The sequence below is a fragment of the Terrapene carolina genome, unplaced genomic scaffold, assembly GCF_002925995.2.
Source record: "Terrapene carolina triunguis isolate 2854851 unplaced genomic scaffold, T_m_triunguis-2.0 Scaffold33723, whole genome shotgun sequence".
Taxonomy (NCBI): Eukaryota; Metazoa; Chordata; order Testudines; family Emydidae; genus Terrapene; species Terrapene triunguis.
Window position 1 is genome coordinate 332367 of NW_020698074.1, and position 13585 is coordinate 345951.

A 13585-nucleotide genomic window follows, 5' to 3' on the forward strand; every position below is an offset into this window, starting at 1 on the left:
TAATTCATGTACACACATTGTTCACAAAAGGTATGGGATTGACATGATTCTATGATACTGACTGTTCTGGAGACTCAAGACTTCTGTTCATAGAACCAGAGCCGGCTCCAGGCACCAGCCGACCAAGCACGTGCTTGGGGCGGCACTTTCTAAGGGGCGGCCAATCTTGGGGTGGTGGGGCAGCGCTCTGTTTTTTTTGTTTTGTTTTGTTTCGGCGGGGCGGCGGGCGGGGGGGGTGTTTCGGCGGGGTGGTGCTCAGGGTTTTTTTTGTTTGTTTTTGTTTCTGCGAGGCAGCGCTCGGGAAGGGGGGTTATTACGGTGAGGCGGCACTCGTTTTTTGTTTTGTTTTGTTTTTGTTTGGGGCGGCAAAAAAGTTAGAGCCAGCCCTGCATAGAACAGGTATCATATAGACAGTGAAAATGTCCCTCTAAGGTTCCTCAGTCTTGACTGAGACCCTCAGAATTACTTCTGGGGATGAGAGGGTAGTTTAATTTCCATGCCCATTCACTCTCTGGCCTCCCAGCTGAGAGCGCCATTTAGTTCTGAAGGTAATATAGAGACTTGTTAAATAGGAGTTGGTATTTAGACCAAAACCTCACTTTTCATAGGCTATTCAACTGCTGTAAAATGGTAAACAATTTCTGTTACCGCAGATGTGGGCTGGATGCGAACCACTTAATTGCCCCATAGCTCATTACTGCTTCTGCAGGCCATTCAGTTCCTAACCCAAATAATAGGTTTAATTCTTAATTGAAAACTGAAATTCAGGTACAGGTGGATTAAAATCCTTCTCGCTATACAAGAAAAGGACTAAAACATAAGAAAAGCATGATTGTGTTAGACTATAAAAAGAGATTTGTATCAAAACTAGTAAAGCCATGAAACAAAAAATGACCTCTTTTGAATGTTTTTAGTGTTGAGAGAGAGATTTAGGAACAAATCCCATGGAAAATTACTTAATTGACCCAAAAAACGGTACATTTACTGAGTCATACTAGAAATTAAAACCCAGAAGAAAATAGTCTCATCTCCTCTGGCATTCTTGCCCCATGTTTAAATTCCTGTCTTATATGAATAAAATCTATATGATGATCATTGGATAAATTTTGCTAAACATTGTCCAACCATACAAAGCATAGAAATTCACCAATTTAACTTAGTGGTAAATTCTGTCAACTGCACTTTGAAACTTCATTGTCAGCTTCTTTTTGGTACTTTAAAAGCCAACAATAGATATTGGTTATTATGGAGATCAGTACTGAAGTGGAGAACAGATTCCAGAGCCTGTAAGCATTTAAACATATCTTTACAGGTTGGGAGGGATTAACTGCTACTCCTGTTTATTTGCACATAAAAGGCTGAAAATATTTTTGTTTCTTATTTCTGAGCAGTAATAAATGTATTTTAGAACTATGAGCTTTCTATCTGATAAACGTATCTGATGCTTGAAGATTCTGTTTTTTAGAAGGACAGTACTGGATTATTATGCTTTTGGTTTTGGACATATGTTTTTCATATGGTATAATTTTTCTAATTCTTTGATTATACAATGGATTTGTAGCATAGCCTATGTGCTACAAGGCAGTATTGTGTTCTTGATATGTCCTGGGACAACCATGTTATAATCTGGTCCCAGGATGTGGTTGATTTTCAGTATAAATTATCCCTTTATCATTTAGATTTAAAACAATACAGTGGCTGCTATACTTTGAATTTCAATAGTAATTTAAACTTACCTTTTAATTAATTTATTCACTGTTTATCTAAGGCACACTAAAAAACTTTAAAAAAGTAGTTTTAATAGAATATTAAACAGATACCCACCCAGGCCCAGTGATCTCATAAGAAAAAATAGAGCTCTTTTGATGTCTTTCCATCTCAAAACAGCATCTTTTTGGATTACTATGTTTGAGGACCACAAATTGTAAAGTCCCTGTAGACACGATCTTTTGCTCAGTATGACTTCACAATATGCCCTTGTTGGCATCATATACACCATCGAACAATACCGAAGACTTGAGTCTGCCATAGGGTTAAGATAGTACACTGTTTTGTAATGTATAAAACAAATATACATATTGGTCTTGAATACACAATACCAGAAAAAAAAATAGACTACCTTACCTTTATAAGCAGACTGTTGTCTTAAGGACTTATCAATCTTATGCCAAAGAGTGTGTGCTGGGGTGTGGTGCTGAATGTTAGCGGCGATGGTGAGGGAATTGCACTTTGCTGATCTCATAAACAAACATCAGGAAAAAAAGTACATTTAAACTACTAAAGCACCAAAATACCTCATGTTTTATTCAGGGCATTTAATTCTTAATACTGCAACTGCCTGTCTGTTTTTAAATACATTTGCAGACAGTGGTGGATTAGCCACTGGGTCAACAGGGCCCGTGCCCAGGAGCCCTGGCCAACTGAGAGCTCCGGAAGAATGGGCGCTCCCGCACCCTGACCCACTCTGCCTGCCTGGCACTCCTGCCGGGGAGTGGGGGGAAGCCCCCTGTGCCCCAACCCTGCTCCCCAGCGGGGGGGCTACAGGCAGAAGGGATGGGGGGGGCCTCCACTTGCTCTGTCCCTGGGCCTCACAAAAGCTTAATCCACCTCTGTTTGCAGATCACCTCTAAGTGAGCAGCATAGTCTTTCAAAGGGGCCTTAATTCATCCTCTAAGCTTGTGCCAACCAAATTGACTGAAACTGTGGAAAAGAATAGAATTATCAGACACACAGCTGAACACGATATGTTGGGGAAGAATCAACACGGCTTTTGTAAAGGGAAATCATGCCTCACCAATCTATTAGAATTCTTTGACCTCCATGACTTGAGCCCGTGGCGTCTGGGAGCTACAAGGCCCTCCACTGCCCGTGGTGGCTGGGAACTGTGGGGGCCCCAAGCTCCCAGCCACCATGTCCCTGCAACTCCTAGGCGGGGGTGCCCTGGAGCCCGGAGCTGCCGTGGGCAGCGGGTCCCCCAAAAGCTCCCAGCTACTGCAGGTGCCGAGGGTGCCCCACTGTTCCCAGCCACCGTTGGCGGCAGGGGTGCCCTGAGCTTGGAGCCACAGGCAGTTGGGGACCCCTATGAGGTTGTGTGGGGACCCCACAGCTCCCCATTTTGTCATGCATGTTTTTAGTAAAAGTCACAGATTGGCCACAGGCTTCCGTGAATTTTTCTTTATTGCCCGTGACCTGTCAGTGACTTTTACTAAAATATGCATGACAAATCTTGGCCATACTCATAAATAAGGATCCATTTTAGTCATGGATATTTTTAGTAAAAGTCATGGACAGATCACGGACAGTAAACAAAAATTCATGGCCCATGACCTGTCCATGACTTGTACTATATACCCCTAACTAAAACTTGGGCTAGGGGCCATGGGCCCTCTGGGAGAGTGGTCTGGGAGCTCCGCAGGTTTTGGAGGAAGTGGCCCGGAACCACCTGCTGGTGCTGGGGTGGGTGGGGCTCCACTCCTACCTGGCTCCACACAGCTCCCTGGAAGCAGCCGGCATGTCCCTGCAGCTCCTAGGGGGGCTCTGTGTGCTGCCCCTGCCACAAGTGCCGTCTCCGCAGCTTCCATTGGCCGGTAACAGCAGCCAATGGGAGCTGCAGGGGCGGTGCCTGCAGTAGGGGCAGCGTGTAGAGCCCCCTGGCCCCTCCGCCTAGGAGTTGCAGGGACATGGTGGCCACTTCTCGGGAGCCCCCCAAGGTAAGCATTGCCCTGAACCCCAACCCCCTACCCCAGCCCTCAGCCCCCTCCCACAGCCAAACTGCTGCTGCTGCTGGGCCCCAGAGCCAGCCATACCGGCTGCTGCAGAAGTCATAGAGGTCATGGAAAGTCATGGAATCCATGACCTCTGTGACAGACACGCAGCCTTACTCATAAATGTTCTGGAAAAGGGCATAAATAGGGAGGTGGCAAAGTTTGCAGACAGTACAAAATTACTCTAGATAATGCAGTAGTTGTGTAGCTGTGTTAATCCCAGGATATTAGAGAGGGAAGATGGGTGAGGTAATACCTTTTATTGGACCAACTTCTGTTGGTGAGAGAAACAAGCTTTCAAACTTACACAGAACTCTTCTTCAGGTCTGGGAAACTGACTCAAAGCATCACTGTCAAATACAAGTATTTGAACAGACTGTTTAGCATAAGCAGATAACTCACATTTCAAAGGGTCATTAAAGGTGAAGAGGCCCGTGAACACTCCTCCAGTTATAGGGAGGAAAGGAAAGGGAAGGGGAGAGACACAGCTGGGGGTGGGGGTTGTTAGTGGGTTACAGTTTGTTGTAATACGTCATAAATCCAGTGTCTCTATTCACTCCATAATTTTTAGTGTCTAGCAAAGTTATGAATTTAAGCTCACAAGCTCATCTTTTGAAAGTGTTGTGCAGGTTTCCTTTGAGGATGAGGACTGATAGGTCAGGTACAGAGTGATCACTTTATGAAAAGTGTTCACCCACTGATGACGGTGTTTTTACCTTTTATCAATTTTCTGTGTGAGTTCATTTGAGAGCATAGTGATTGTCTGGTCTCAAACACATGGTTGCTATTGGGGCAGTTAGTGCCCTGTATGAGGTACACCAAATGCTTTGATGGGGATGTGTGGGACCCATGGATCTTGAAAGGTGTGTATGTGCGCGCGCGCGCGTGTTGATCATTGTAGCTGTGGAGATATGTCTGCAGGTTTTGCATCTGCTGTTCTGGCAGGGTCTGGTGCCGCTTTAAGTTGATGTGTCCCGCTCTGTGGGGAGCTTGCTTCTGATGATGAGCTTGGAGAGATTAGGGGTTGTTTGAAGGCCATACTTGATGCGGACCCCATCCTGAAAGAAAATCTTCCCTGAACCCCCTCTTATGACCTGTTCACCTTAGAAAGGAGACTAAGAGGGGATATGCTAGAGGTCTATACAATTAGGAATGGTTTGGAGAAAGTGAATAAGGAAGTGTTATTTACCCCTTTACATAACCCCCCCAAAACTAGGGGGCCCCCAATGAAATTAATATACAGCAGGTTTAAAACTAAACATAAGGAAGTACTTCACACAATGCACAGTCAACCTGTTGAACTCTTTTCCAGGGGATATTGTGAAGGCCAAATGTTTAACTGGATTCAAAAAAGAATTAGAGTTCATGAAGGGTATGTCCAATCAATGGCTATTAGCCAAGATGGTCAGGGATGCAACCCTATGTTGTGGGTGTCCCTAAACCTCTGACAGCCAGAAGTGGGAGTGGTCAAAAAGGGATGGAATCACTAGATAATTGCCCTGTTCTGTTCATTCCTTCTGAAGCATCTGGGCATTGGCCACTGTTAAAAGACGGGATAGAGGGCTAGATCGATTATTGGTCTGACCCAGTGTGGTCATTCTGATGTTTTCTTGTCTAAGCTTTTGTGTATCCAGATTGGGTAGTTAGACACGCCAGATTTGTGCAGACAAATATGGTTTTTACATATGCAAGTTTAGTCATGAAAATTCATGTGCAAAATTTCAGGTAAGTCTTTAGAATATATTTTAGAAAGTTTGTCCCACAAGGCATTAATTATAGCTAGTCGTGTTAAAAATCATGTGGATATATTTAAATTTGTAGATCCATAAACTATGCGTTGTGTCCACTAATGAGGTGGGACTGTATTTCAAGTGGAATTATATGTTGGCTTTCTCTTATCTGAAAGATATTTTCAATACAGAATCAATAACTGATGCAACATAGTTTTTAATAACTTTCATCCTGAGGCAATTTTTAGTTTGAGGTTTATAATTCAATTTAAGCATCGTACACAATGAGCACTCTGGGGCCATGTCATTATGGCCCATTGGTTCACAACTCTGTGGCCAACCATATGCTACTTAGTTGGTAATATTTTGAACATTCCTAAAACAGTTGGGTTTGGAAAACTTAGAATATATTTTATTTGTGCATCTTTTAACTTTAGATTAAATAATCTGAAATATTATTGTTTTGAAGCTTTTTCTTCAGTAATTATATTTTACAGTTGGCATTTTTGCATTTTCATGGTTTATGTATCTACACTATATTCAGTTTATTTTGGTGATGTTTTTTCATCTTTTCATTAGAGGTAATTAGCTTCAGTTAGGAAGCAGTTGTGACTAATCAGAGCCTAGCTTAAAAAATCACAGCATCTCAGGAAGTGTATTATCAATTTTAGTTTGTCTTTTTTACTCTAGAAATCGTATATAATTTAAACATTCTGTTAATAATAATAATAAATATTAAAAATACTGTATTTGGGGAAGTTGTGTGTTTGCCTGTATTTCAGTATAACTTCCTTTCAAGGTCGAGAAGGAACATAAAACCTTTGTGTATTTGATCTGCTCTAATTTTAAAATGTTCTGTTTTTAAAAATGTTTGCTTTTCTTGTGCACTTAAGTATACATTTGTTTAGTAAATAAAATGATCAGTTTTGTAATTATATTTATTTTTGCTTCTATAGTTTATTAAAGTTTTAATTGCTCCCTTAAAATTATTCCACTTTGTAAGTATTTAGCAAAGTGGTGGTGTGGCCAACAATATGTAATGCTTCTGCCTTTTGGTATAAATGAATGCAGGGGTTCTCAAACTTCATTGCACCGCGACCCTCTTCTGACAACAAAAATTACTACCTGACCCCAGGAGGGGGGACCAAAGCCTGAGCCCGCCCATGCCCCGTCACCCTGGGTAGGGGGCCAAAGCTGAAGCTCAAAGGCTGCAGCCCCGGGCAGCTTTGTCCCCAGGCAGTGGGACTTGGGCTTCGGCCACAGGTAGTGGGACTCGGGCTTCGGCTTCAGCCCTGGACCCCAGCAAGTGTAACAGCAGCCCTGGCCCATTAAAACAGGGTCACGACCCACTTTGGGGTCCTGACCCACAGTTTGAGAACTGCTGAACTAATGTATTCCCCCCTCCTCCTCTCGCCAAAAAAAAAATCTGGGTGGAAGAGAGGGGTGTAATACCATAATTCTCTTTAAGGGGCATTTTTTTAAACAATAATGCTATTTTCAGTCTGCATGTTGAATCACGCCATTCAGTTGAGAGACATAAATAAATAGTGTTCTGGAGCAAATGCCTGTAAGTTTAGAAATGCAGAGTGATGTATAAAGTATATGTATCTTTGAGGACTTAAACCTATGCTTAATGGTAAGAATCAGATTTGGTGAACACAGGTGTGAGACCAATAGTTAAGCCGACCTAACTCCCGGAGAAGATGCGGCTAGGTCAATGGAAGGATTCTTCCATCAACCTAGCTACTGCCGCTTGGAAAGGCGGATTAGCTACAGTGAAAAAATCCCTCCTGTTGCTGTAGGAAACATCTACTATGTGGCACTACAGGAGCACAGCTGCAGTGTTGTAGCGCCTGTAGTGTAGACAAAGTCTTAAATATGTAATAACTCAGTGGGATGACTAATGTGCATCAGTGTTTGCAGGATTGGGGCCTAAGTGTACAAGTATCTTTTTCAAAAAACTTTGTTTCAGCAATATATTACCATAGAGCTTTGCTGAAGCAAATAGTAGTTCTTTTCACCAGATTGCCTGAAGGCTCAGTCCAACACCACTGAAGTCAACGGGAGTTTGGCCATTTACTTCAATTGGAGTTGGTACAGATCTTCAGTGAGCAAGTACTTTTTTCCTTACGTACTTTAGAAATCTCCTTCTGGAGGAGGATGGCAGGGGTAGGGACTCAGCATTGAAATTTCATATTTGTTTAGAATATTAGGTGTGTCAGAACAACATGTATTAAAACTTTATTTTTATCTGGTTTAAGGGTCGTGTGGTGGAAAATATTTCCAAAAGGTGTGGTGGATTCCTGAGACAACTTAGTTTGAGAGGATGTCTTGGTGTTGGAGACTCCGCTTTGAAGTAAGTAATCTATCCACAACTTGATTTAGTCATATTTGTACAAATCTTAATGACTTAATGTAGTCACTCAATGTGAATTCCAGTTTGGGCAGAGAATAGTTAATGTTTTCTTGAAATGAATTAAGTAATGAGAACAGTGAGAGATCATTTTTTGTTTTCCGAGCTATTACTGATTTTGAATATTTTAAATGCTTGACAGTGGAACATATTTTTGCAGACTAGTTGTTTGCACCTAAAAAAAAAAAGTTTTCTGGTGTAAGTATTCAACAAATTTGTGGTGAACAGTTTATTTCTTCTCTTTTCATGACTAGTCTTAAAATATAAACCATGTTTTCTCAATAGAAGCCTTGTTGATTTTAAATAGCTAAGCCATATATAGAACCAACCAAATTTTCTTTTCAGCATAAAAAAAAAGTTGGCAAGAAACAATGCATTCTTTTTCAAAATGAAAAACCCATACTATTAACAGAATTTCTTTATAAAGAGTACGGGGAAAAAGCAAGAAACAACCAAATTTTCTGTTTCAAATAGAACATACTCTGCTTTATAAAACAAAGTTAATGCTGGAATTAGTCAAAAATTTCCTATTTAAAATGAAAAATTATGTTGGAATCAATAAAAATATAAAACTTACAACAATGATCATGTAGGAACAAAACAACATCTTTTAAGGAAAAAAGCCATGTTTTATAAAAGGAAAGTTTGTTTTCCAGAGAGTAAAAAGGAAAGGAAAAAAACAGTTAAACCCAACTAACATTAATATTCTCTATGAAGATGTCTGGAAACCTTTTTAACCTTTACAGCTGTTTTAAAAACTGAATAACTTTATAGTTTACTAAAATATTCTCAAGAGGAAACCTTAGTGTTTCCTTTTTTTTTTTTCCAGTGAGAAGCTCTTGTCCTTCTGGAATAACTTACCTTACGTCAATTATCTGCAGTGTAACTTTGACATCTTAGTATGCTTCCATTTAGATGAGCAGTGAGGCCCATAGCAGAGAAATGAGATGGGGCATAATTTCATTTAAGAGCACTTAAATAACTTCACTGAGTCTCTTCAAATTCTGAGGCTGGTTTCGTCTTTTTTCAAATGTTGGGATTTGTTGAGAGAATCAGGTCCCCTACCATCCCCGCCCCTTCCCTGTTATGAATACTAACAGTGTTGACATTTATAACTGTTTATTTGTGGTTCAGATTACAGGCAGGTGCTGAAAAGGTGTATGAGGTTATACAGATAATTTAAACAGGTATACAGAATATTCATGAGCTCATTCAAGTAAATGACGCAAACAGGAAATAACAGAGAGTTAGATGACATGGTTTACGTACTGGTGGCCTGCGTACACTACTGCTTCCATAGTGACTGCCATTGGTGGAGCTGCACTGGTGACAGCAACTAGTGGGAAAAGCCTGTAGCCTGTATACACTCCAAGTATAGGTGGGATGATGTAGTCAAGAGAAAATCCAGTAAATAGTAAGTGACCTAAGCTTTCTTTAGGGAAATAGTTAGGAAGATTGCTTTCATTTTCAAATTATTACTGTATATACTCATTCATAAGCCGAATTTTTTTAGTAAAAAAGGGAAGCACCAGAGAAGGGGGTCGGCTTATGAACGCGTATATATAGAGAGAGAGAGGTGGGACACAGCCCCTCCCCCCGACAGAAGGAGCAAGGAGAGGCAGCACAGCCAAAAGGGAAGAGGCGGGGCCAGAGTCTCTCCGCTTCTGGCCACGCTGCTCTCCCCCCAGCCTCCGAAGCAGCTGCAGCTCCGGGGCTGGCAGGTTGCAGCCGTGCCGCTCGGCCCCGTCCCCCAGAGCAGGCTGTGGCCGCGCCACCCGGGCGCCAGAGCACACTGCGGCCGTGCTGCCCGGCCCAGCCCGCTGGAACATGCTGCAGCTGTGACGCCCGGTCAGGCCCACTGGAGCAGGCTGCGGCTGCGCTGCCCAGCCAGCCGGAGCAGCTCCAGCCAGGCCAGAGACATCCTCCCCTGGACTTCCCCAGATAAGGGATGGGGAGAGTGTGGGGGTCCCAGGCTAGAGGTGGGTTTATGTTGGGGGTGGTCACAGGGTTTACTCCCCTGACCCCCAGGTTCTCCCCCCAAAAAATTTCCCCACCAGTTGCTATCCCAGCCCGTCAGGGTAAGCAGCTGGTGCACCGGGACACTTTGTTTACTTAGGTTTACCTTTGTGCCTGCCGACGCTCAAAGTAAACAAACCATCTCAGCCTGCCAGCGGCTTATCCTGCTGGCCCCTGAATTATAGGGTCGGCTTATGAACGGGTCATAAACATTTTCCATTTTTACTTATCCATCTTGGGCGGGGGCGGGGGGGGGGGTGTCGGCTTATAAACAAACCGACTTATGATCGAGTATATACAATAATCTGAAAATACCTTTCTGTTTAACTGTCTTTCTATGCTGTTCTGTTTTCAGATCTGCTTTCTCACCCCTTTTGTTTTACTATGCTTGTGTTAAAAAATAATTCCCAGTCACCGAAAGAGATGTCAGATGCATAAATATTGCTTGGGTTGAGGTACCTGTATCAGAAAATCCACACAGGTGTTTTGCAGGACACGGTTTTCCCAATAGGTTTACTATTCCTACAGTTTATTGCAGAATGGAAAAAATATTGAGAGTAATCAACAGATGTCTCATTTGTCTAATAAATGTAAGTTTCCCTCCAGTAAATACTTGAACTTTGGAATAGCCATTTTGAAGATTCAAGTGGAAACTATCAACCATATAACTATAAGCTGTTTCTTCTCTCCCCCCACCCCCTTGTTTTCAATCCACACTGGAGAGCCAGCAACTTGTTACCAGCTGAGTGTGTAGTTGCATCTGTTAACCAAGGCAAAACTCCCCAGGCAAAGCTGTTTTTGTGTGTGTACCTCCAACTGTGCTCATAAAATTCATGAAGTTGGAGGAAATCTAGATATAAAAATACTGTTCTGAAATGCTGTGTAGCTGAACATTTTCTTTTCATCTGTGCAGCCTGATAAAGCCCTGGCTGGGATGATTTAGTTGGGGATTGGTCCTGCTTTGAGCAAGGGGTTGGACTGAATGACCTCCTGAAGTCCCTTCCAACCCTGATATTCTATGATTCTATGATATTTATGTATTTCCTCCAGGTAATTAGGGTAATGTTATATACAGGTTTTTAACATGATAGTGATAACAATCATCTTTACAGTTCAGACCCAGCTGATGGCAGTACTTCATTCAGTTGCATATATTATAGCTCATGAATGACCAAAGTATAGGCCTAGGGGACCTGCATGGATAGTCCAGTTGCTTTAGGGCCTCATCCTATAGCCTGCCGGGCATCTTCACTTCCCTTTGACTTAGGAAGGATCGTCCCCTAATGTGGCCCATTTGACGAATCAGTAATACAACAGAAAAAGGAGTGATCCTCTGCCCAGCAGCTTAACATGAGTCAAATATCCAAATGTGGTGATACTTGCTCTCTTCTATTCCTATTAATGTTTTGAGTTAATAGGTGTAAAGCAGGACAGATCTAGGAGACAACAGAAGTAGACGTCTCCCTAAAATCAAGTTTGAGGGAAAATGATGGGAGCTACATTGGTTTTGCAAGTTAACAGAGACAAAACTTACAAAAGAACTCTGGCAAAAGAAAGAAGGAGCCCTTGTGACAATTGTGTCTGAAATTTACTTTGTAGTTACTTTGTGGCCCACATCTCAAGGTTGTTGGCTGTTTCTGTATATTGTATTAGATTAAGAGGTTGAGGGGAGAGTGCGCTCTAGTGGCTGAATTATAACTTGCTCCATATAAAATTTCATTAACTTTTTATTGCTGTTTTAGGACGTTTGCACAGAACTGTAGAAACATTGAACATTTGAATCTAAACGGATGTACAAAAATTACTGACAGGTAGGTGAAAGGCTTTTTCCATGTGATAGTGAAATTTGAAAAAAGAAGTGACTGAAGATATTTTTAGTGTGTCTGCTGTTTTGCAGCACGTGTTATAGCCTTAGCAAATTCTGTACCAAGCTGAAACATCTGGATCTGACATCCTGTGTATCTATTACAAACAGCTCTTTGAAAAGTTTAAGGTAAGAATATTTATTCATGTTAAAAGACTGTTTTGAAGAACATTTACTGAAATCACATATTTCTCAATATTCCTTGAAACTTAATACTGTGTATCAACTTCATATATGCACTATACCTAGCATTTCTAAAGGTGTAATGTATAGTGCTTATGTGTGGTCTTGTCCCATGGTTTTTCTGTAGAGCCCTGGCACAGTTATCCATCATGAATTTGTAACAGCATGCTTCATTTGGGTTTTTCACTGTTATCACTATTCTAAGGTTGGATTTAACTTTATGCATTTTTTTAAATTCTCCCAGTGAGGGTTGCAGAAATCTGGAACATTTGAATCTTTCCTGGTGTGATCAGATTACGAAGGATGGTATTGAAGCACTGGTGAAAGGGTGCAGTGGACTAAAAGCACTATTTCTTAGAGGTTGCACACAGGTACATAACTGCTTGGGTGTCAAGATAATCCTTTAGGAGTACAGTTTATGTTTTGGTATTTTGAAAACCACCTTGAATTTAGATGATAATGTTTTTGTTACAGAGTCTTTTTGTTTTTTAACACTATAAAGTGTGTACATTTGTAGCGTGCTGCTTTTAATGCCTTCCTTGCTAATTTATTTTTTATTCATTAATACAGTTGGAAGATGAAGCACTGAAACACATTCAAAATCACTGTCGTGAACTTGTAATCCTGAACTTGCAGTCATGCACAGTATGTATTTTAAACTTTGAAAGAGTACATTCTACTTTTATAGCACCTTTTATCTAAGGATCTCAAAGCATTTTTCGGACATTGATGAATTCAAGTGTTATGCTTTTGAATAGTTGGGACAGCACATTTCTACAAGTCACAGAATATTTCAGTCACAGTGTTGATAAAATAGCTGAGTGGAACATGGCCTGTGCTGCCTGGAGGCCATAAACCAGCTGAATATTTCCACTGCTAAATGCGGATTTGGAACCTTTGGGCTTTCCATTATTTTTATTTGTAGATTGCTTTAGCTTTTAACTAGTAACTGGAATCAGTCAACTGCTATGGACCGTATACAATCAAAGTAACCATGCAGTCTTACTGATGTTATGTTATGCCTGTTCTCCCAGGTCCCAAGTCTGTCATCTGTGATCTATTTTTAATTGTAAGTTCTTTGGGCAGAGACCATGTCTATGAGGTGCTAAGCACATTCTTGTGTGCTGGATATTTAAAAAAAAAAATTTCTAGTACCATTACATCTACTAGATTATGCCAGGACAGCCTTGATAGCAGGAGAAAAAAGCATACATTCTCAACATCATATGGAGGGATTTAGTTGTTCATCTACCTATGAATGGAAATTGCTGCTGTTCATCTAATTCAGTGCATCCCACAGTGCACTGAAAATATATTTGTTTTATGGTGTCATTTTATAAGCCTGATTTTTACTCCACTCTAACTCTGTAAGATGGGGGGAAATCTCCTTTTTGCCTGAAATTTCTAATGGTTACTTACAGAGAAGAGAATTAAAAAAAAAAAAAAAAAAGAGAGAGAGAGAGAAACTTGAGGTTAATTGGCCCATCCATTCTTTGTTTACAGAAGTATGAAAAATTGTAGTTTTTTACTTTTGGAAAAGTTTTCTGCTGTTTATTGCAAGAGCATATCACAAAAACTCTTTGGTCTGAAACCTTCAAATCTGTTTTATTCATTA

At 41.1% G+C, this 13585-nt stretch overlaps 1 protein-coding gene across 1 annotated transcript in view; it reads left to right on the forward strand.

Moving 5' to 3' along the window:
- Window positions 1-13585, forward strand: part of LOC113409512 (F-box/LRR-repeat protein 2-like) — a 69069-nt gene that overhangs the window by 25439 nt on the left and 30045 nt on the right. Inside the window, exons 3-7 of the mRNA XM_026663528.1 lie at window positions 7756-7850; window positions 11666-11734; window positions 11821-11916; window positions 12215-12341; window positions 12541-12615. Coding sequence (XP_026519313.1) covers window positions 7756-7850; window positions 11666-11734; window positions 11821-11916; window positions 12215-12341; window positions 12541-12615 — 462 coding nt within the window. The remainder of the gene's footprint in view (window positions 1-7755; window positions 7851-11665; window positions 11735-11820; window positions 11917-12214; window positions 12342-12540; window positions 12616-13585) is intronic.